This window comes from Nomascus leucogenys, chromosome 9 (genome assembly GCF_006542625.1).
Source record: "Nomascus leucogenys isolate Asia chromosome 9, Asia_NLE_v1, whole genome shotgun sequence".
In the NCBI taxonomy this organism is placed as follows: domain Eukaryota; kingdom Metazoa; phylum Chordata; class Mammalia; order Primates; family Hylobatidae; genus Nomascus; species Nomascus leucogenys.
Window position 1 is genome coordinate 2,496,389 of NC_044389.1, and position 24,605 is coordinate 2,520,993.

At 40.2% G+C, this 24,605-nt stretch overlaps 1 protein-coding gene across 4 annotated transcripts in view; it reads left to right on the top strand.

Moving 5' to 3' along the window:
- SMAD9 (SMAD family member 9) overlaps positions 1-24,605 on the top strand; it is a 75,197-nt gene that overhangs the window by 23,776 nt on the left and 26,816 nt on the right. For 3 of the 4 annotated variants that reach the window (XM_003270279.4, XM_003270278.4, XM_030818517.1), the window contains exons 2-3: positions 16,299-16,896; positions 23,431-23,688. In XM_003270279.4, the coding sequence (XP_003270327.1) occupies positions 16,485-16,896; positions 23,431-23,688 (670 nt within the window). In that variant the 5' untranslated portion in view covers positions 16,299-16,484. Of the gene's footprint in view, positions 1-16,298; positions 16,897-23,350; positions 23,689-24,605 lie in introns of those variants that run through there. The other variant, XM_030818519.1, reaches the window with a different exon arrangement.

The following is a 24,605-nucleotide window of genomic DNA, read 5'->3' on the forward strand; positions in this document are numbered from 1 at the left end:
AGAGTTTGCAGTGAGCCGAGATTGTGCCACTGCACTTCAGCCTGGGCAACAGAGTGAGACCCTGTCTCAAATAAATGAATAAATAAATAAATAAATACTCAACAGGATTGGCAACAGGGTGGGTGGGAGTAGAATGAAAGAATAAGGGAGAGGTTAATTTTCTGCCTTTTATGTTTGTCATTTTAAAACTAAGTCTTTTCAAATCTATTTTGTAACTGCACATTACTTCTGATTTAGGTAACATAAATAGGAAACTGCAATTCTTCTCTTTCTGTGCCAATAACTTATCTCTGCTTAGGTGGAAATCACAATTTCAGGCTGACTTGGAAAATACTATTTATTTCAATTAGATTAATATCTGAATATAAAAACTATGATGCAAATCCTTCTAATGTCTTCAACCTGAGTAACTTCACTGGGTAACAGTCCCTAGGCCAACTTAAAAAAAAAAAAAGCACTGAATTTCCTATGCCTAGTATTCAAAACTTAATCTGTGTGCAGCCATTAGCAAAGCAATTTCTCTCCAAATATTGAAATTCACATTGAACACATCTTTCTCTGAAATTCTGCTTAATTTTTATTTAACAATTACCCAGTTCTAAAAGATCTTGTGATTATTGAGCAGAATCAGGATTTATGCTCTATCAGTGGTTCTCTACAGAGGGTGACAGGAGATATTTGACAATGTCTGGAGACATTTTTGGTTGTCATCACAATTTGGTGGGAATGTGTGCTACTGGCATTTATAGGTAGAGGCAAAGGATGCTGCTAAACACCCTGTACCGCACAGGACAGCCCCTCCACACAAATCTAGCTTCAGATGTCAGTAGTTGAGAAACCTATGCTAGTTGAGGTTGAGAAACCTATGCTAGATCTTTAGATGGATACAGAGATGCAAGTGAGCTCACATTTTAGTAAGGGACTAAGGGGTTTCCTCTTAGTCATGTCTAAGAGGATAGGTATATCCACATCACAGGGTTGTTTACAGTTAAGGACTCATTAGAAAAGGAATGACCTGGGAACATTGAGGAGGATGTAGATTTGAGGATTTAGGGTTGATGGAGCGGTGGAGGAATCTAACTGGTTAATCTAACCTAAAGCTGACAGGTGCTGGCTGGAACTGACTGCAGGAGATTGAGGTGAGTGCTAAGTAAACAGGCAGTTTGGAGCCCCTCACTACCAGACAATTCAGGGAAAACTGATAGCCCTCCTTGCCATGGAAGTGAAGGAGAGTGTGACATAAGGGAATTTGTCATAAATCATGGCCAAGTAGTGTTCTTGGGGTGTGAGATGATTCTGCAAGGGCTGGTTCACTGCTGTCTTTTTCATGGCATCATGTGCATTTCTCAGTGAGATGTCACTTGGGGGATAAAGGAATCACAGGCTCCAGGGGAGGTGGGGTTCTCCACTGGGACCTCAATGAGTATGATGCCACACAGGATAAGTGACATATGGTAAGTACAAAGCATCGGGCAGGGGATCAGGAGGACTCCATGGAGGTGACTGGACCTGAAAGAGGGGAGAGGAAGAGGTCAGGAAGCAGAAAGACAGGAATGAAGATACGGAGACAGGAATGATGATACGGAGCCAGGAAAGAGTTTCTAGTCTATAACGAATAATTTCATTCTTGGGCTCCTCACTGATTGTTCCATGTGTTAGTTTTGTAACTTTATGAGTTGTTGTATTAGTCTGTTCTCACACTGCTGATAAAGACATACCAGAAACTGAGTAATTTAGAAAGAAAAAGAGGCTTAATGGACTCGTAGTTCTACATGGCTGAAGAGGCCTCACAATCATGGTGGAAGGCAAAATGCACGTCTTTCATGGCGGCAGACGAGAGAATGAGAGCCAAGTGAAAGAGGAAACCCCTTAGAAAACCATCAGATCTAATGAGACTTACTCACTACCAAGAGAACAGTATGGGGGAAACTGCCCTCATGATTCAATTATCTCTCACCAGGTCCCTCTCACAACATGTGGGAATTATGGGAACTACAGTTCAAGATGAGATTTGGGTGGGGACAAAGCCAAATCATATCAAAGCGTAGCGGTTGCCCAATAAATACTGTTCTTAACCTTCTTATTCATTGTTCTAAGGCTATTCTAGTTATGGATTAAGATTCTTATTTTTTCTTAATCTTTGAACTTTTGTTGAACTTATATCTGGTAAGAAATATTGTTAACAGCAGGGACCATGTTACATAAAATTGTCTAGGATTTTGTTTTAAATTAATTAAAATATTTTTTAATATTTGATACATTCAAAAGAATATGTAGCACACTTACAAAAATTACGATGGAATATTATAATAATACAACACATAATATGACAGTATAACATACTAATGCCACATCTTCTTGTTGGGCTACTCCCCTGCCTTCTGCTCAGAAGCATTAATTTCTGAATTTTGTGTTTTTATTGTCTTGATTTTTAAAATGAAATTTAATCACATATGTATCTCTAGGATACTTAGTGTTTATTTCTTTTTAAACTTTATAAGAATGATTTCATACTCTATGTCATCTTCTAGGCCCTGCTGTTTTTCACTAAATGTTATATTTCTAAGATTAATCTGTGGATATCATTAATATGTTTTTATTACTATATGAAATTCAATTGTAAGCTTATTTCATCATTTATTTATCCATCCTCTAGTCGATGGATATTTGGGTTATTTTCAGATTTTTGCTTTTTTGAATAATGCTGCTATGAATATTCTAGTATGTGCAGTGGTTTCTATATATATATATATATATATATATATATATATATATATATATTACTCTCCACAGAATATGTACAATAGTTTCTTTAGGGAAGTGGCTTTCAATTAAAAAAAAAACAAAACTATAATCCAATAGGACATATACACAAATACCTCTATTCATCTCTTCAAAAACTTCAAGAAGTAGTATTTTTCCCTACTATCAACAATGACCGATAAAATCTAGTCCATTTTTTAAAATGCTGGTTGAGATCCAGTGAATTGGTTTCATTAATCATTTCTACCTGATGTTTGGAAACTAGCCTAGGTTATATACTTTGTTGTGGAATTGCTATGTCTTATAATATACAAATTTCAACTTTACAAGATAATGGCAAATTATTTCCAAAGTTCTTGAACCGACTGTTTCTATAAATTCTTATTATTCACATTCTTATCAACACTTGCCAATGCAGACCAAATTTAAGTTTTCTACAAGAAGTCTATTAAGTTAGTAAATTATATGAAGATATTTTAATGATTTTTACTTATGTTCTAATTTTATAACTAAACATTTCTGGCCCCAAAAAGTGCCAGTGTTTCTAGAAGACTGGAGAATGCTGAGTTGTCCTATATTCTAATTGAGATTTTGCATAGGAATGTCTTCACATTTTCTTTTCTTAAAAGTACTTCTTGCTTATTATTCTCTTTGCTTTGCTGCTCAAGGTTACAACTATTGATCTATGTCAGTTGTGGCTTCGTGCTGGATTATTTTAAAGTTAAGCATCACTGATAAGTTATCTACTTAGTAAAACTTAAACCTCCTGAGAAAACAGCTCCGTCGTTCCTGATGTAGTCCGATCCATTTCACTCTCAGAAGACTGGAATGTTTATGGACAGTTGGTGATGTCAACTTTAAAGCACAAATGATGGTTAAATTTATAAAAGCAGGTGGTTTAGTGGAAAATTTTGGTTGATTTTTTCAAAATATGGTTTTTAATATCTGAAGCGACACAGGAAGAACTTAGTGTAGTTAGTTTGTGGGCTTTTCCATAATTTTTAAGGTTGAGAATGTCTTTCCTGATATTTTCTTTGCACTTGCTAGGGTGGTGCTTTGATAGGCTGGTGTATTCTCTCTTGGCTTTTGCTGTGTTTCATGACTCCTTAGCACATAAAAATCTACTTGTTCATCTACATTCAGTGACTAAATCGACATAGGAAGAATTTTTGCTCTGCGCAATGACCAACTTCATTATTCATGGGATATGTATCCTCCGTGACTTTGTAAGGTTCTTTCCTTAACATCTATCTGACCTGAGTGGCTCCAGTTTAAGTTTTCAAGTCAGTGGTACAATGAAGCCTAGTCACCCATTAATACCATTTTATGTATATTTCAACAATACTACCATCGTCATTGACAAAAATATTTCAACATGGTCTTGTACTGTCATTTTCTGTGTGTTTTTCTGGCTTGAGAAGGTACAGAGCTCATTACATTGGATGAGCTCACCCTTACTCCAGGACAGATTCAGTTTTTGGTTTTGTTTTGTTTTTAATTTCTGGAATTCTTTCCCAACCTTAAGAATCCAAACTGCAAATCTAAAGAAGTGCTTGTTTGTGTGGTGGGACTGTAGCATTTAACAGATGCCAGATGGAAGGAGCAGATGAATGATAGTGCAGCAGGATTAGGGCCTCATTGTTGTCATTTCCTCAGTTACACCATAACTACATTTTCAGACTTCCACCTGGAGAAAAATAGAGCAAGTTGGATTAGCTCCAGCTTATGCCCTAGAGTCCATCCAGTGCTGACCTAGGGAACAGGGAAGCTGTCCTGTGGGTGCCGGTTACAGATTCTGGGGCTTGCTAGGCCAGGTGTAATGAAGAAAATACATTACTTCTGGCTTGGCCCAGAGTTTTAGACTCTCTACAATGAAATCACTCTGTTGCCACCTATGTTTAAATAAAAACAAAACAAAGCAGCACATCTGCCCCCTCACCTAGTAAACCATTTAGTAAGGCCAGAAATAGCACCTCCCCTATCTTTTATTACATTTTTAAGACTCTGAATATTTGAAGCAGGCTAATGGCATCATGACTTAGAGTTCTTATTCCTTAGGTAATGGAGATTTTGAATCTGGGAAAGTATAGCTCATGCCACAGCACCCGGTGCATGATAGAGTCTCCATAAATACTTGTTGACTGAATCAAAGAATGAATGAAAGTGTTGAGAAGTATGTCAGGATGGCTTCCGCAAGGAGGTTTTAAAGGGCTTTTTAGAAATAATCTCTACTCCTAAGCACAAGGAAAGATAGTAACATGTTTTTAGTAGGACTAGGCAAAATGGCCATTGATTCTTCTTAGGATTTGTATTTCTCAGAGGACCAAAGCGGGAAGGAGGAAAAGTGAAAGGTCATTTGTTGGTTTTACCACCATGAACTACAGGCTGGAGTGAAGTTAATACATTTTCTAGTAAGCCCCATAAAAGTGACTTGTGAGTTAGCATATGAGAGATTCTGAATGAAAAATAGGGAACGTTTTGAAGAACGTGCTCTGTAGTCTGTGGTGTGTCTGTGATGCACTGTTCCTGCCCTGCCACCAGCTCACATTCCTCCTGTTTTGGCTGAACTGCACTGATTTTGAGAGAGATAGGGGTCATGGGGGTGTGGAGAGGGGAGAGTGGGGGGTAAGAGAAAGGGAGAGACGGTACGAGTGCATACATGTATGGTTAGAGGGGAGCTCATTTCTCTGGTTCCCAAACAGGCATCAGAGTTTAAAAAGGGCATCCAAACTCTCCTGAGGTGACTTTACAACAATGGGAAGAAAGTTGAATGTGCCTAGTTACCTACAAAACCAATTTTAAACACCTACTTTAAACAAAGAGAAATATCTCTTCCAAATTCAAGCTAAGCTGTTCCACCTGGGTATCGTCTGATATTTAGAAAAATACAATTTATCTGTTTTCTGAAGGACATGCTGGGAACATTGAAAAAAACTGGTTCATTGACTACATCAATAAAATATTGCTTGCAGCATTGTTTACCAAAAAGCTGGAACAGTTGTATAATTCTTAAAGTTTTAAGGATGCTTGGTGTTTTGATGGGCAAAGAGTTATAAAATAAAGTGTCCTCAAAACTAATTTGATTTGTTTTACAGTGATATTCTTCAGTGCCCTTCCAGAACATGTAGATGAAAAGATAAGCACAATACATTTTAAAAGTTAGAGTTATATTTTGGAAGTAGAAATGTAAATGAGATCTCTTAATTTTACTAAAGGGTATAGATTTTTTCTGACCAAAAAATTAAATATGCCTTTAGAAAACAAAAAGAAAGAAAAAAATTAGATATTCCTTTCGAAGTAAAATTAGCAGTTACACAGCAAGAGCTTGGTGTAAATGTTTTTGAATAAAAGGATATTTATTCCTGAAAAAGCTGTCTGTGAATCAGATTTTTGTAAATTGAGTCATATTTTTACATGTATTATGACTTATTTCATAAGACAAATAATCTTTCCTAAGTTTATATTTTTGATAAACTTAGATTTTCATGGGTCAGAATTGCTGGAGTAAGGACACCTTATGATGTTGCATAAGATCTGGGGTATTCTTTTTGAGGTTGCCAAAGCATAAGAGATTTGGTTCTTTTTAAGGGCAATCATTATTTACCAGATGATAAACAATTCAATAAAAATAGATTTCTAAGGATCTACATTTTGTGATTGATAAATCATTCATGCTAAAATAGTTGGCCTTGATGCTGTTCTCCTTGAGAATGTGGGATGTTTTATAAACACATTAAGAGTTACAAATAGAGTAGGGAAGGAAGAAATGATTTCATTGTCAGTAATATAATGATATAATTTTGTGTATACATAAAATTTCAATCAAAGAACTCTAATAAAAATAAAAAAGCCTGTTAGAGGGAGATCTATATTAAGAATTGTCTTTAAGTAACATGGGCCGCTTTGTTCTATGAGTTAAAGGCCCATTTTGCTTCTGTTTTCTCGTTTTTCTGCTGAGTTCTGGCAATTTAATTAGAGTTTTAGGACAAGTAGGAGCTCGTGATGAATGGATTGTCCCTGTTAGTAAGGTGGTCACTGCCTGCTGTCTAACTGGAAAGTGTAAGACTTATCTTGAGCATGAAGGAAACATGGAGCCACATTTTAAAGTAAGTAGCACACAATTTTCTGATGAATACAGGAAATCCAGTGTTCCTGTGGCCTTAACAAGAGCTGGACCAGAATATGTGGGCACCCCAGAGACACTAATCATATTATACTGCTTCAAAGCATTTTGAGGAAGGGTGGGAAAAATGAATCTTTGCTAATAAAACGTTTATTCAGGAATAAATTCAATTATGATTTTTCTTCTGAAGCAGAAGCAGTGTTTGGAAAGACAGTGGGCAACCTATTCCCCACTTTTCTGCCGTCCTCAATTTTCTATTGTAATTTTTCTGACTTGGGAGGCATTTTTCAGTTGATACAAAATGCAAACTGAAATGTCTTCCACCCTTCCTCTCCTGTGGCCACGTTCCCTTTCCAAAGGCAACAAATGTGGTCAGTTTCATGTGCGTCCTCTCAGGCACATGGAAGTGTTTTCCCTTCCTCTCTAAGCTATTATATTAAAAGGGTTCAAAGGACGATCAAGTTAATCACATCCTTTAGTAAAGCACACAAACACTCTGTATTCCCATTTCAGAATGTCTCCCCACTTCCTCACTTCCAGGTGCCAAGTGTCACGCACATCACAAAACATATTTAGGAGTGTTGTTTTTTTCCCACTTGAGAGCACCGCCTACTTTCATCATCATGTGATCAATGTATGATTTGGGAGTTGATTGCAGTGATATTTTTGCATCTGTTATACATAAGTGCCCAAATACTTGCCTGGCTCTTCTGCCTCTTTATCCAGCTCTGGTCACCTTCTGTATCATAAAGGTGGAAAGAGTCCAGCAGTAAGCTGTATTAGTCCATTCTCACACTGCTATAAAGAAACAGCCTGAGACTGGGTACTTTATAAACAAAAGAGGTTTAATTGACTTCCAGTTTCACATAGCTGGGGAGCCTTGGGAAATTTACAATCATCGCAGAAGGTGAAAGGGAAGCAAGGCACATGTTACATGGCGGCAGGAGGGAAAGAGAGAGAAGGGGGAAGCGCCAGACACTTACCAACAACCAGATCTCATGAGAACTCACTCATTATCACGAGAACAGCAAGAGGGGAATCTTCTCCCATGATCCAATCACCTCCCACCAGATCCCTCCCTCCACAAGTGGGGACTACAGTTCAAGATGAGATTTGGGTGGGGACACGGAGCCAAACCATAACCGTAACCAACTCTGGTTGCAGGCTGAACACCCTGAAACAGCAGTGCTCATTTATTCTGAGAGTAGAGCTCCTTTTTCTGAAACTCCTCAGAGTGGGACCCTTGCGGTGGCTTTGTTGTCAGCCCTTCTGGCTGACGGGCCCCTGCTGGAGTTTGCCTTTTGTTTTCTATGTAGAACACACTTCTGCTTCCCCACACTGTGGCTACTTCCCACCTTTTCCTTGCTCCTCAAATCTGTCACCCCTCCTGCTGCCTGTCTCACTAACTTCTCTGCAACCTTGGAGTTTTTAGAGGGAACACCCTCATCATCCTGTGACCAGATAGACAAACCTGCCCGTATCTGCTCCCGTTTACTCCTCTTCCCTTCTGTTGTCCCACTTCCATCTTTTGCCACATGCATCTCCCCTTTGTATGGATAATCAGTAAAATGAGTAAGATTCTCTCTAGAAGCCTCATCTTTAAACAAAACACAACACGCTGACCTCACCTTCCTAGTAACTGCCACCTCTGCCGGGTCTCCCAGCTCTCTCACCTGTCCTTCTACATTGTTTTCTACTTGCTCCGCCATCTGATCTGTTCTCCATATAAGCAGCTAGGATGATCACCTAAAAATGATCAAGTCGGCGAGGCGCTATGGTTCACACCTATAATCCCAGCACTTTGGGAGGCCGAAGCGAGCGGACCGCCTGAGGTCAGGAGTTCGAGACCAGCCTAGCTAACATGACGAAACCCTATCTCTACTAAAAATACAAAAATTATCTGGGTGTGGTGGTGTACACCTGTAATTCCAGCTACTCAGGACACTGAGGCAGGAGCATCACCTGAACCCAGGAGGTGGAGGTTGCAATGAGCTGAGATGACGCCACTGCACTCCAGCGTGGGAGACAGAGGAAGACTCCATCTCAAAAAAAAATAAAAAAGATCAAGTCAGATCATTTAAGTTCTTTGCTTTTCAGACTCATTCAAACTGGACATGGTGGCTCATGCCTATAATCCCAGCACTTTGAGAGGCTGAGGCAGGAGGATCACTTGAGTCCAGGAGTTCAAGACCAGCCTGGACCTCGTCTCTACAAAAAAAAAAAAAAGAAAAGAAAACCCATTCAAAGGCTCCCATTTGCACTTTAGATAAAACCCATTTTCCATATGCTGCTTTCCAGCTCCAGCATGACACTCGTGTCTTCCCTTCTTGCCTCACTTCCAGCCACTCACACCCTTGCCCACTCTTCCTTGGCCACAGTTTTTCCTCCAGTTACCCAAATGCATGGAATTCTCTCCACCCCTGTGCCACCCTCTTGGCATTTTTCTCTGGAGGTCTCACTCTGCAGCCCTTGGAGTGGCCGCACTTTCTCGTCCTCTTGATCTCATTGTCACCTCCTCAAGGGGTCTTCACCAGGAAGTCCAAGCAGGTCCCTGGCCCCACAATCATGTTTGTTCCTGCATAAGATTTCATGGCTTGTTAATATTTACATGTTTCATATCCAGACAGTTTCTAAGCCCTGTAAGGGCAAGGGCCATGTCTACTTTGCTCCCCACTGGGCAGGGCCTGGCACATGATAGGCATTCATATCAGGGCCATTGCTGAGATACGTGAATGAGTGAATGGAGGCTGACATGCAGCTCAGCTCGGGTTTGTCCTTTCCTTTAGGAGACAGAGCCCACCTCTCTGTTGTGCTTCCTGCCTCTTTAGAGCCACAGCGTTTTGGAGATTGAGGAGATCTTGGAGGGCTTCTCTCTCACATTTCCGCCATTTGGGCTCCATCTCCCATCCTCCTGCATTTCAGTACAGCTCAGGTCCAGCCTTGGGTTCAGGGGGTCTTTTGCTGTCCGTCTCGCCTTGTCAGGGGATGCACCCATGTTGCTTTCCTCCCATGTCCTTTGGGAGCGGGATTATGGTGCAGTGGCTTAGGATGTATGGAGCCAGACTGCAGGGTCTGAATCCTGGCTTACTAGTGGTGTGACCTTTGCAAGATAGTTAATCTCTGTGTACCTTGGTTTCTTCACATGTCAAGTGGGGTTAATGAGCACATGCAGCTGTGACAGTGATTCGGTGAGTAAATGTACTTAAGGCACTTATCATGAAGATAGTCAATATGCATTGGCCATCTGCCTCTCTCCCGTCTACCTTCTTCTCATGGTCTCCATGCACTGTAATCCTTCCAGGCTCTTCCCAGTACCAGCATAGTGAGAACAGTCAGTTACTCTCTACAGTCCCTTTAGCTTAGTCCCCTTCTCACTCTTTCTCCTTTTCCCCCTTTTTCTAATTCAGTGTTGTTGTTGTTTTTTTAACCTTTTGGGGGTCACAGGCTCTTTTGAGAATTTAAAGACAAATACCTATGGACTGTAGAAAAACTCAGTATTTGTGCAATCACCCCAAATGAGCACACAATTCAAATGTCCACAGATGCCTTGGAATCTCTCTACGGCCCCCTAGATAGAGCTCCCGTTACAAACAACTGTGTCTCTGTTGTCTTCTTTGGTGCTGTGGGCCAAAGGTATTCCAGAGAACTAGAACTGACCCTTCATGGATATTTAGGAAACCTCAGAATACAGCTAGAAAAGTCTCCTTCCAGAAGGTGAAATTATGATACCATTTCTATGTGTATCCAACCGCGTGGTACTAAACTGGTATATGCATAAAGTGATTATTTATATCTTATAATACAGCTTATGATTGCTACTCATTTGGGACATATGGGAATGCCAGGCTACTTTAAGTGAGGACAAATTTGAATTAAATATACGTGTGTGTGTGTGTGTGTGTGTGTGTGGTGTGTGTGTTTTAAGCCCAGTTTCTTCTCAAGTTGTACGGTAATAAGACATGATATATGTGTGCCAATGGTGATAGTAACAGTCAGCTGTTTTCTAGATAGAAGTCCTTTTGGACATAGTTTTACACTTGTGTGTAAAGTATAAATAAGTTATTATAAAGTAAAATAAGCATTTATTATGGCTGTATTAATTACCAGTGTACAAAAAGTGCTGCAGAAATAGTCTAGATAACAATATGTTTCTTGGAGGGGGTTAAATGTTCCTTCAGCAAATGTGTTCACTTTCTAAATTGGTTAGTAAACGGTTTTATAGATAGCAAGGTATACTTAACTCTGGTCGTGGATTAGAGGGTCAAAATTGATAAGTTTGAAAAATTAAAAGACAAAAACAAATAAGGAAATCATGATGTTTTATCGTGGTGATTGTTTCTGGACTAGTCCCTCGCAGAACAAACAAGTGCTCCCTGACCCCCTGGGCTGACCTGACCGCATTGTGCAGCCTGGTAGGTGATGGAGGCCTTGGCCACATGGACCCAAAAGCAGTGCCCGTGAAGGATTGCTCAAAGGTTCCATGTGCCCAGGGCTTAGGAATGCTCCATCTTAAACGGTATTTTTAAAATTGTATTTTCTTCAGTATTAAAATCACCAACTGAACCTTCCAAGGAGACCAACTGAGTGGAAATAATCTTCAGTAACTGCTAATGGGAGCTGGATTTAAAGCCCTCAACTTAAAATAAAAAAGCTTATGTCTCCTGAACTGTTACCCAGCCGGGTAAATTGTTTTTTAGTGTGGAATTATGTACACTTAAATCATGGTGTATGCATGTGGTCAGTGCTGCTTTTCTTTTAAGTGGGCTTGTTTATTTAAAAGACTCGAAAATGAGAAGTTGTTTTCTTACTCAGTTGGGGTTTATTGTAAAACTCAATGCCAGAAAAAGAAAAAAGTACTGTTTTTATGCTGCAAGTGTGTGAAGTGTGTCCTTTCCAAAGAAAGGACAGTCATGGTGTTTTTTCTCTGTGCCCAAAGAAGGAAAGCTCTAAGGGCCAGCGGGAGGCTCTGTGGGGGATCTGGGCTTATGAACGCTAATCACGCACTGACCAATGGTTTCAAACACAGGAACGCCCAGTATATGTTTTTACTCTTACTCCTTTGCAGTAATTAATACTGAAATGAAACAAGTAGCTGGAGAGCAAAGTGGGAATTGGTTCATGTTGGTAGATGATATTTGTTATTAACAGGGTCAGTTTGATAGCCGTGTCAGAGTTGTTGTTGTTTTGCCCTGCTCCGTGCTATGAAGTGTCATGAGTGAAGGTCGCGCTCGGACTACCACGGGCAGTCCCGATAGCATCAACACAGCTGAGCAAGTCTTGAGATCCCATGTGACGCATCCAGCCAACAGCCATGGAGTCATGGACCCATCGCCCAGAAACACCCTTCCCTGGAGGCTGAGCCTTGTCTTGATCTGCAAATGAGGAGGGGGTGGAGTCCAGAGAGACAATATGACGTGCCTAAGAGCACACAGTTGATCTGTGACAGGGATACACGATTTTCTTACAAAAGTGAGACTATACCACACCAAAAAATCTTAGAAAATTATCCTAATCCACCACTGTTTATATTTTTATTTTTTATTATTTTTATTATTTTTCGAGACAGGGTCTCCCTCTGTTGCCCAGGCTGGAGTGCAGTGGCACAGCCATGACTCACTGCAACTTCCGATTCACAGGCTCAAGCGATCGTCCTGCCTCAGCCTTTCAAGAAGCTGGGACTACATGTGCCCGCCACCACGCCCAATTAACTTTTGTATTTTTTGTAGAGATGGTGTTTCACCATGTTGTCCAGGCTGGTCTCAAATTCCTGAGCTCAAGCCATCTGCCCGCCAAAGCCTCCCAAAGTGCTGGCATTACAGGCGAGAGCCACTGTGCCTGGCCAGTTTATTTATTTATTTTCAACTGTGATTTAAATCCTTTTAAGTGCAGCCCAGTTATCCTCTCAGGAATCTTTCCAGACTTTCCGCCCCCTCAGGTTGGGCTCACTTATTGTTTGTTTCATTCTTCTTTGCACTTTTTAGAAATGTAGTAACTGAGAGAAATGTTAATCGCCCCTCCTCCTGTTTTTGCAACTAGTTTTTTTTCAGTGAATGCTCTGAGGCTGCTCTGTTTTGTTATGGTGAACCTGGGCTGTGGAGTTACCAGGAGATGACAGTAGGTTAGAGCTCAGAGTCTGTGGGCATTTCAGTTCTCTGACGATGGAAAGCTGTTCGGAGCCAGGTTGACACAACTGAACAAACTTGCACTGTTAATGTCGGGGTGATGACCACCTGGAGACAAACAGGGAGGCCCTTTGTTCTGCTAGTGGCTACAGCATTATAGGAATGAGAATGAATAACCTTTATGAACCCTGAAGTGCACTGCCTGGATAAATAGAAACAACCCAGACAGGGAAATGGGGTCTCTGCCATCCAGGCCGTAGTGTAGTGGTGCAGTCATAGCTCACTGCAGAGTCAAACCCCTGGGCTCAAGTGATCCTCCCACCTCAGCCTCCTGAGTAGCTGGAACCCAGGCTGTAAGCCACCACACCTGGCATGATTCATTTTTTACAATTAATTTTTCTATTAAAAATATGCCAAGCATACAGACAAGCATAGAACATAATATTTTGAACATCTGTATACCCACCAGTCAGCCTAATTAAAATCTTTTTGATCTTTTCTATTTCTAGCCTACCTGGAGGCCACTGTTAGGAATTGGGTGTTTATCACTCTTGAAGTTCTAAATTTAACTCTTTGGGGCCTCTCTCAATGCAAGGGCCTGTGTTTAATGGGACAGGAGCGGTATCTTGCAGCAGTAAAATCACAGTTTTGGAACTGTCGTGAGACCAACCACTGTAATGATTTGAAATGTGTCAGTGAGATCGGTCTGCAGAGAGCCGAGGTGTTTCAGACCCTAGATTCGTGACTAGTTGGGAATTCCCCAGAGAAAGTGTGGTGGCCACTGAAGGTCACTCATCGAGGTAAACCTCAGACAGTTTGAAGAAAAATGTATGGTTTAGGAGTAGTGCTTTTCAAACTTTTTTTATTGTAACCCAACTTAACAAGTACATTTTCCATTGTAACCCTGGATACATACACCACACACACACACACACACACACAGAGCACATAACTGTGAATGAAAATTTGTAATGAAATGATTATTATTATACTTATTATTTTTTGTCAGCTGCTCTGCAGTAAAGTCTGTTTTGTTTTGTTGTTTGTACAAAAGCTGTTTTGTTCCAATAAATTGATTTCACATGCCATTGGTAAATAGGCATCCACAGAACCAAACAAAACCTGGTTTAGGGAACTGTTACTTGTTTCATGGAGCAAAAGTTTCTAAAAGGTGTATTTGATTTAACTCTGCTGAGTGTTTTTATAAAAAGCTTTTCTCTACGACTGACCTCAGCTTAAAGATCTGTACTACAACTTACTAATAATGAATTCCATGTAAAACTAAGCAGAATTCACAACTCTTTTGGGGTTCAGGTTATTCTATCATGAGACTTCTCCTTAAAGCTTCTAACCCTCTTCAGCCATTGCTTTAAGGCAGCCTGACTAGATTAAGTAAACAGAACTCGAACACAGTGACTTAAATATACTTTATAAATTCATGATTGTTAAGCCACAAAATCAACCTTTCCAAATAAAACTGAGTGTAAGTCAAACTGCCAAGCGAAAAAGAGCAGCTGTGGAGCTCTCAACTCTCCCTTTTGTCATAGTTTATCTCTGTACAATGCCAGATAAAGCCCAGATGAGGAATAAAGTGATGTGATTATTGCTTTATACTCATTAAATTTCATCCGTTATTGTGGGACCATGCTGCCATCCTCCTCACCTGAGGTGCCCGATAATGATCACCCTAGCAGGGGATTATAAGGCACCTTTGTTCGAAAGAAGTTTATAGAATTGGACTCAGAAAGGTACAGCTTGCCCTCCAGGGAAGCACAGGAGAAAATTGTATTTAATGCATATTAAACAATTGTTGGAGATTATAAGCTACATTGATTCCAAGATCCCAAAATACTTGAGTGAGCTTACTCCAAAATGTTACCAGCCAGCCACTTTAAATATTAATGAGGTAGCTGGTTTCTAAAATCTGGAAGAAGGAGGAGGTTTTGTTTAAGCCAACTGTTTCACAGAAGAGGAAATACAGTTCTACCTCAGGAAATTTAAATGAGACTGCTGAATAACCGGGAAAGAACATCTGTGGATGACAGGGCAAAGAAGAATTAAGCTGATTTTAGGCCAAATAACAAATGTGACAGCTGTGCTTTTTTGTGTATATATTTGTGTGTGATAGTATATAATTTCTAGAAAAGCAGTTCTCATGCATTTGGGTCTTGAAAATTTCCACTTTTAAAAATTACTGAGAACTCCAAAGAACTCTTGCTTCTGTGGGCTGTATCTATCAATTTTTACCATTTTAAAAATTGAAACTAAGAAATTTAAAAATATTGATTGATTCATTAAAAAAACTATATTAACATAAAATACTTTTATTTAAAACATTGTTTTCAAAAAAGTTATTGAGAAGAGTATTATTGTTTTATATTACTGCAAATCTATTTAATACTTGGCTTAATAAATGGCACCTAGATTGTCATCTGTTTCTCTATATACTCTATTGTGTTATGTTGTTTTGGCTGAAGTATGTGAAGCGAAGTTAGTTCACACAAATAAGTAATTGGAAAAGAGGGAACCTCGTAGTCCTCTTAAAAGGATCTCAGGGACTCCCAGGGATGGATCCTTGGGGCACACTTTGAGAGCCGCTGTCCTGAAAAGTAGTTTGGAAGACTATGTTAAGAGTGGCTGTCCAGGAGTGGTGAGATTATTCACGATCCTTTTTTTCTTTTCTTTTCATTAGTATTTATTTTCTACAAGAAGATGGATTGCTTGTGCAAACTAAAAATGAGAAAGAAAGAACATACTCATGTTGAGGGCAGATTATGGAGGCCCTGGAAAAACCCAGGCAGAGGAGTTTACACTTGGGAGACCAAGGAGCCACTGTCATTTCTTAAATGGGAAAATGATAAGAGCTGTGTTTGGGAGTAAGTGGATTCGAATTGAAAGAGAGAAAGAGAGATGCTACTTCAGGGAAGTGGTATGATGGGTCAGACCTCAGGTGTCGGCAGAAATGGAGAGAAAGGGACAAACTCCAAAGACTTTGAGGGCAGAATGACCTGAGACCTGGATATAGGGAATACAGGAGAGGGCAGAGTCAAAGACAACAGTTTTCAAATTAAAACATTTGAAGAATGTTTTTTCCCTTCTATCCAACTTTGGGGCCTGGTTCTGTTGCTCAGGTTGGAGTGCAGTGGTGCAGCCTTGACCTCCGGGGCTCGAGCCATCCTCCCACTTGAGTAGCTGGGACTGCAGGTGTAGATTACCTCTTTCTATCCAACTTCAACTTTTTCTGAATGTTACCCTGATTGAGCTAATTGAAGTCTTGTCGTGTTTTCCAGAGTTGGCCAGCCTGTTCAAGGGCTTAGGAGAAAGTCAACACACTTCGCAACTTGAATTGGTCCCAGCTGCTCCCAGAAGAACGGGTGGGTTGGTCCCTATGCCACTCCTGGAGAGCTACTCGCCGCCCACTTTGCCGTGAAGGGCTGTGCGGTTCCCCTGCGCGCCGGAGCCTGCTGTGGCCTCTTATGCACTCCACCACCCCTATCAGCTCCCTCTTCTCCTTCACCAGCCCCGCAGTGAAGAGACTGCTAGGCTGGAAGCAAGGAGATGAAGAGGAAAAGTGGGCAGAGAAGGCGGTGGACTCTCTAGTGAAGAAGTTAAAGAAGAAGAAGGGAGCCATGGATGAGCTGGAGAGGGCTCTCAGCTGCCCGGGGCAGCCCAGCAAATGCGTCACGATTCCCCGCTCCCTGGACGGGCGGCTGCAGGTGTCCCACCGCAAGGGCCTGCCCCACGTGATCTACTGCCGCGTGTGGCGCTGGCCGGATCTGCAGTCCCACCACGAGCTGAAGCCGCTGGAGTGCTGTGAGTTCCCATTTGGCTCCAAGCAGAAAGAGGTGTGCATTAACCCTTACCACTACCGCCGGGTGGAGACTCCAGGTGGGTCGTCTTTACGACGTCGAGGTTTATTTTCAGAGAGAAGGTCATGTGCCCCATTGATGGAGAATGATGGGGCACCAGCAGACAGGGACCTCTCCCAAAAGAGAGAGAGAGGAGAGGGAGGTTCAGTTTTGAGGGACTCGTCCAGAATTTTGTTTCCCGGAAGGAGGCAGATGTCCAATCAAAGAAAGAAGGTTCCCATGAAAACGATATTCCTGCCTGGAATGCCACAGGAACACTCAATCCAAAGAGAATCGCAGTAAAACCCTGTTATAGCCAGTGTGAAGGAATGAAGATAAACTAGTCAGAAAAATCTAGAAAGAAGATACTTTCATTTGATTTCATTATGCTGGTAAGCTTTGTGTGATTTTGAAAATGAGGCAGATGGCTAATCAAAGAGAGAAAACTGCCATAAAAGTTTTATTTTGAGGTATCTGGGACAAGTCAACATAATCTTTTACCAGTTCTTAGGGTCCTGAAAGGTTTTAAAATGGCCTTGATAATGATGAGCTGTAAAAATTAAACATCACCCCCCCAGCCCCCACCCAAACAACTGAACTGAACTGTACTAAACTGAACTAAGGCAGGGTTTTTTGGCTGCTACTTTGTTCAAGTTCAGGTAAGTAGAAGATATCTCATGTCTACGTCTGAAAACAGCCAATGAAAGAGTGGCTGGAAATCATTCCAGGCAGTTATTTTTAAAAATGGTTTTAAGTACAGACAGGTATCACTTAATGATGGAAATACATTCTGAGAAATGCATCAGTAGGTAATTTCTTTCTTGTGTGAACACCCTGGAGTGTACTTACACAAACCATGAGCCTGCTACACCTTTAGGCTATATGGTGTAGCCTGTTGCTACTAGGCTACTAACCTGCACAGCATGCTACTGTACTGAATACTGTAGGCCATCCTAACCACAATGGTATTGGATGTATGCGAACAGATCTAAACATAGAAGAGGTACAGCAAAAGTACAGTATCATAATCTTAGGGGACCACTGTTGTATGTTGGTCCCTCAACCAAAACATGATTACACAGTGCATGACTGTATAGGAAAGTATCCTTCTAAAACTCTTCACACCCCTGTGTGTGTGTGTGTGTGTGTGTGTGTGTGTGTATGTATATTATATATATGTGTGTAAGAAATATGTATATATTTCCTCCTCCTCTTGGAGAAGCCTGGTGTTTATCTTTGTTCCTTCACACTGGCTATAACAGGGTTTCACTGTGATTCTCTTAGATTGAGTGTTTCTGTGGCATTCCACACAAGAACACAGTTTTAGGAGCGCTTTCTCTCTTTGGCCATCTGCCTCATCCCAGGAAACCAAAGCGCTGACACATTAGCTCAGGGAAATTGCCCATGTCCAATGAAGAGATGGTCCTGTCTAGGTAGGCAGGTTCAGTTAACCTTAAAACGGTATCCAATAAGTGATTCATGCCTAGCCTACCTCAGTCTTAGCTAAGTGATATTTCAAGCTCCCAGAACTTAACATCTACCTGTGTGTGGATGCCTCCCACAGCCCATTCAGGGACTGAGGCCCTGGCTGAGAAGGTATTAGAAGGTTCCACATGCTTAGCAAATCTGATGCGTTTCCCCTAAATCCTGGAGCGAGTTGCTTTCCACCCTTCTTCCCTGCTTCGTTTTGACTCTCTTTGCTTACTTAAAAAAAAAGTCAATAATGTCTAAGCTTATAACAAAAATGGCTTGATTCCATTTTGTGTTTCAAAGATTTGAATTATATTAAGCATCCAAAATATACCCAAATGGAAAAATGTTCATTAATAAATCATTTCTCTCTTCCTGAATAATGTAGTTGTAAAATTTAACAACTTGTAAGAAATATCTTGTAAAATGTACCTGGTTTTCCTTTTGAATATTCAAAAGCCTAATTTTAAAGAACTATTTGACATTTTAGTTTTTCATGTGTTTTGTTTTTTTGTCTTGCTCTGTTGCCAGGCCGGAGTGCAGTGGCGCAATCTCTGCTCACTGCAACTGTCACCTCCCCAGTTCAAGTGATTCTCCTGCCTCTGCCTCCTGAGTAGCTGGGACTACAGGCACGTGCCACCATGTCCAGCTAATTTTTGTATTTTTAGTAGAGACGGGGTTTCACCATGTTGGGCAGGGTGGTCTCGATCTCTTGACCTCGTGATCCACCTGCCTCGTCCTCCCAAAGTGCTGGGATTACAGGCATGAGCCACCACACCTGGCCTTTAGTTTTTCATGTTCTGTAAGATTCTTTTAGGAATGGTAGTGTGAGTGTTTTACATGTGGTAAATAGATTTCATTTTATCATAATTTAGGTGTGAATTTCCAGAAGGAAAGATGGGTAAAGATTATATTAATTTAAGGTAATATTTAAGTTACAGAGGTTTTTCTTACTCGTGTTTTTTTTAATAGAAAAAGTAGATTTTATATCTAGTTAGCTATCCATATTTAAAGTAAATATTTTAGGAGTAATAAAAATGTTAATGTTAAACAAGTTTGCTGAGTTCCTATTTATCATAAAGCTTAAGTTTTGCCTTTGAAATCTCATTTTTTGGCCATCCATTTTAGATACATTGAAGGCTGCATTCCCGTTTTCTTTTCATTCACACATCCACTTCAATAATTGACTTCAGTGCTTTCCAAGTTATGTGTGGTGAGGGATCAGTTTTTATTTTTTTAATTTCCAGTCCTTCAAATGAATACTTTTATAGTACAGAGAAATTACTAGGCAAATGAAATTTTAAAAAGACTTAGAAAATATAAGCCCAATTTTAAAAATTATTTAAACAAGTATAAACTAGAAACTCTGTCAAACTGCTGTGAAAAGTTTCTAAGCACTAATTTCTTCACAGACTGGTACCCAACAGTTGGTGAAGGGTCCCCAGTCCTCAGACCACACTTTACCTGGCACGGTTCTGGTGGAAGCCATGGAAGACTATTGTTGTGGTACATGATGATTTTACTCCATTCGGCTGGAGGTTATTTCAGGAGTGTAATTTCTTTTTTATATAAAGTATTCATATTATATCAAAACCACATGACTTTAAAAAAAAAGACAGAAATGTTTTTTTTCCAGCTCTGCTTTGCACCCCCATGTGCCCTGTAACTCCTTCCACTGTTTCCCCCTGTGTAACACTGAGATGTAAAGATAGCATGGTATTTAAAAGTGGCATAAGATAGGCATGAGTGTCTATAGGTGCACTGTCATATTTACAAGCAGCAGGTGAGATGTGGAAGTAGAATTAAGTAATTAGGGATAGCTGTGTTTTGAGTGAAAGTATTTAAAAATATGATCAGTGCACATTTAAGGCAACTGAGCCAGTCAGGTCAAATAACAACTAGGATGAAACCATCAGTTTTCTTTGCGAACATCCACTGGCTTTGATTTTGCCCAGATGGTAAAAATATATTATCAAGATAGTTGTTATGATAAAGGGAAATGTATCCTTTCTTTTCTCTTGGTGCCTCAGATCTACAGGCCATGAAGAAATAGAAAGTCTCTACATTCAGACGGATAGGAGGCATTATATTTTATCAGTGTTAGGAATATACCGTAGATATTTTATATTAAAACTGAAGTCACAGAGATTATTCACATTCTTCTTCATAAAAAAGTGAGTGTTTACTTGAACGTCGTGAGCATTTTGATGAAGGGTCATTGACAAAGAAGCCATACACATTTGCAGTGTCAACTCCTCACTTCAGACTATTCATGAGGCACATAATCTTTTTTTCCTGCATAGCTGTGGAATATTAATACATTAAGGGGAATTTGATGGTTTATGATCCATGTCACTGGTTGATGGTGATGTTGAATGTTCTCTGGTGTCATAAGGCAGCATACGTATATAATAGCTTATAAAAAGGGAAGAAATTATTTGTTTCTCTGCCACCTTCGCCTGTAGCAGTTTTAGTTTAAAACCTTTTATTTACCCTTCTTAGTTTATTTTCTGGCCATATAACTGAAAATTATTGTTTGTTAAGAAAGAGATAGATGTATGATGTCAAAGGCAGTTGGCAGACTTCGGGGTTAATGTCATTGTTATTGTAATTGTCTGTTTATTCTAAAACATTTACCTTTTTTTAAGACCTTATTTTTTAGAGCAGTTTAAGAACATTTACTTTTTATGAGTTTTTATTAATACTTGCCTGTGGTTGACAAATCAGTAGTGTGATTAGAACCAAGATCTGTCCTATTCGTACCCAGAGACAAACTCTTCTCAACAATTCTTGCTTAGTTCTTTCGTATTTCTCTCTATTATTACTAAGAATTATGACAGTAACTCTAGATAATATATAATATGCTTACATATCTATTTCCAAATTTATCACCTTTTAGATAATGTCATTGACTACCATAAAAGATGAGGATTTCACTCATATATATATATATATATATACACGTATATATATATATACACGTGTATATATATATACGTGTGTGTATATATATATACACGTGTATATATATATATATATATACGTGTATATATATATATACACGTATATATATATATATACGTATATATATATATAACGTTATATATATACGTGTTTTATATATATACACGTGTATATATATATATTTTTTTTTTTTTGAGACGGAGTCTCGCTGTCTTGCCCAGGCTGGAGTGCAGTGGTGCGATCTTGGCTCACTGCAAGCTCTGCCTCCCAGGTTCACGCCATTCTTCTGCCTCAGCCCGCCGAGTAGCTGGGACTACAAGCTCCCGCCACCACGCCTGGCTAATTTTTTGTATTTTTAGTGGAGACGGGGTTTCATTGTGTTAGCCAGGATGGTCTCGATCTCCTGACCTCGTGATCCACCTGCCTCGGCCTCCCAAAGTGCTGGGATTACAGGCGTGAACCACTGTGCCCAGCCTCACTCACTTATATTTTAATCTTCTTCCTTCCTCCTCTTCTCATCCTTGATATCTGTATTTTAGTTCATAGTTTGTATTTGTTTGTGGTTATTCCAGTGGTTTCCATTGTGGAATTCGGGGGTAAGAATTATTTGTCCTCAGAAGGGCATTGGTCCGTTGACTTCTAGTAGCCAGGGTTAGAGTGGGAAGTTGAGGTCGGTTGATTCTCATTTCTTTATAGGTGACTTTGTGGTGATCCTCTAGGAGCTTTTGGAATGTTCCAGTTATCCCGCAATGTTTGAAATTCAAGATGGAAAGACTAGGTCTGGATCTTTTTTTCATTAATTGAGCTCTGAGCACTCTGTGGCTCTTTTCAACATGAAGACATAGGTCCTTTGTAGCTCTTTGAAGTTTTCCTTTGTTCTTTCTTAGACTACTTCCCCCTTGTGTTTTCTTTGCTTCCCTGTCTGGAACTTATGTTGGTCACAGATGGCTCTTCAACAACATTTTTGGAGTAGCTGCTTTATGCCAGGCATTGTAACCTTCTAGGAGTCGGTAGGACGTGAGGGCCTGGGCAAAGCTTGCCCTTAAGAATTTGAATTTATTCTGAAATTTTGTATATAATCAGAATCAAGAACAGTAACATTCTTTTTAAAAAATGAAACCCAGAAAAGCATAGTAAAATGAACAAACATCATTTGTGTTTTGTTACTGCTGCGTATTTTATTTTATTTTTTTGAGACAGAGTTTCACTCTTGTCACCCAGGCTGGAGTGCAATGGTATGATCTCGGCTCACTGCAACTTCCACCTCCCAGATTCAAGCGATTCTTCTGCCTCAGCCTCCTGAATAGCTGGGATTACAGGTGCCCGCCACCACACCTGGCTAATTGTTGTATTTTTAATAGAGACGGGGTTTCACCATGTTGGCTAGGCTGGTCTCAAACTCCTGACCTCAGGTGATCTGGCCTCCTCGGCCTCTCAAAGTGCTGGTATTACAGGTGTGAGCCACTGCACCCTGCTGCTGCTTATCTTTTACTTAGTCACTTTTATTATTATTCACCGTTTGTATTTTACTTAATAACTTTTAATTACTCATCTTGAAATCTTTCCATTAAGGACACATAGAATGTTTTATTTCAGTGGCACTACTGAACCTGAAATTGAGTCTGGTCATCTAAATAATTCAACATGATCTCTGAAGGAGAAATATTCTGGGCATCACTTAGGGTTTCATTGCAAGCAATAGAAACTGATTTTGCCTTGAGGGAAAAAAAAGACTTATTTGGCAGAATTAAAGAAAGATGTGACAATCAGGTCGCCAGAAGGCCAGGTATTAGGACAGCTCTTGTCATTTCCAAGGTAGGAATAAATAGCAGGTCTCTTTAGAGTGCTGACACTAGAAATACCCTCCTCCAAATACTCTTGTGAATTATGACATTGTGCTTAAGATGCCGGCTACAAGGAGAAGACTGTTACCTTAGCTTACTCACATGCTTGCTTCTTAGGTGGAGATGGGGACTTAATCGACAGTTTTACGATGAGCACAAAGACTAATGGGAGTAGTTCCCAAGGGGAAAAACAGCTCTATCCTAAAAAAAAATAGATAAGAACGGCAAGTATCCACTCTGTTGTGTACTGATGAGCAATGTTCAATTCTAACTGCCTTGTTCCTTTCTGATCCTAGTACTGCCTCCTGTGCTCGTGCCAAGACACAGTGAATATAACCCCCAGCTCAGCCTCCTGGCCAAGTTCCGCAGTGCCTCCCTGCACAGTGAGCCACTCATGCCACACAACGCCACCTATCCTGACTCTTTCCAGCAGCCTCCGTGCTCTGCACTCCCTCCCTCACCCAGCCACGCGTTCTCCCAGTCCCCGTGCACGGCCAGCTACCCTCACTCCCCAGGAAGTCCTTCTGAGCCAGAGAGTCCCTATCAACATTCAGGTCAGTAAGAACTATGGTCTGTGGGGAAATACGGGAAAATCAGCCCAACATCATGATTTATGATGAACAGTCACAATGACAGTCATTGTAACTGTCATTCATATAGTATATACAGTTTACAAAGCAATCAGCCTGAAAATGATTAGGACTATACCCATTTTGAAGCAGTTACCCTGGAGATAGAACATGTTTTTGCTCTAGTTTTAGTTCTAATGCTCTGGAAGCTCTCAGAAACTAAATGGATTTGAATAGGATCCCTGGGAATTTCCAAGGATTTTTTTTTTTTTTTAAGGCAGTAGAAATAAGATTAAAAGACTTCTGTAATCCAAGCAGAAGACTTGGCCTGAGGACAAGCAACATGGAAGATCAATGTTAGGCCTTTACCTTGGTTGCCTCTTTCAACAATCAAAGGAAGCCCTTGCCTAAAACATATGCCTGCATCCTTTGAGTGAGGCAGAAAGTGAAGCCCCAACTCCAGCCAGTGCATTACCCCTTTCTGCCATGTGAAGCCAGGACAACATTTTAAATATAGAGCTCTTCAGTTTGCTGAACTGAGAAAGCATGTGGAAGGGAAAGGGAGCCTCTAGCATACTGTCATCATTGCTCTCGCTACCGTACCTGTAAAGTGGATCTAAGTTGAGATAATACATATGCACCTCATGAGTGTGAGATAAATACTGTGCAGAGCTGACAAGTTCCTAAAGGCATGCATAGATACATTTGGTGCCAGATGTTACAATCTGCCTCGTTCATTTATTCCTATAATCATTTATTTAATGGATATTTATTAAACTCTTAGTATATGCAAGCATTGCCTTAGGATTGCTGAAAGGGGAATTAAAAGGTTAATAAAAATTGTCCCTACAATGTGGGAAGATAAAGAGGGAATTGCCTCTTCACCTCTGAGTTACTTAGTT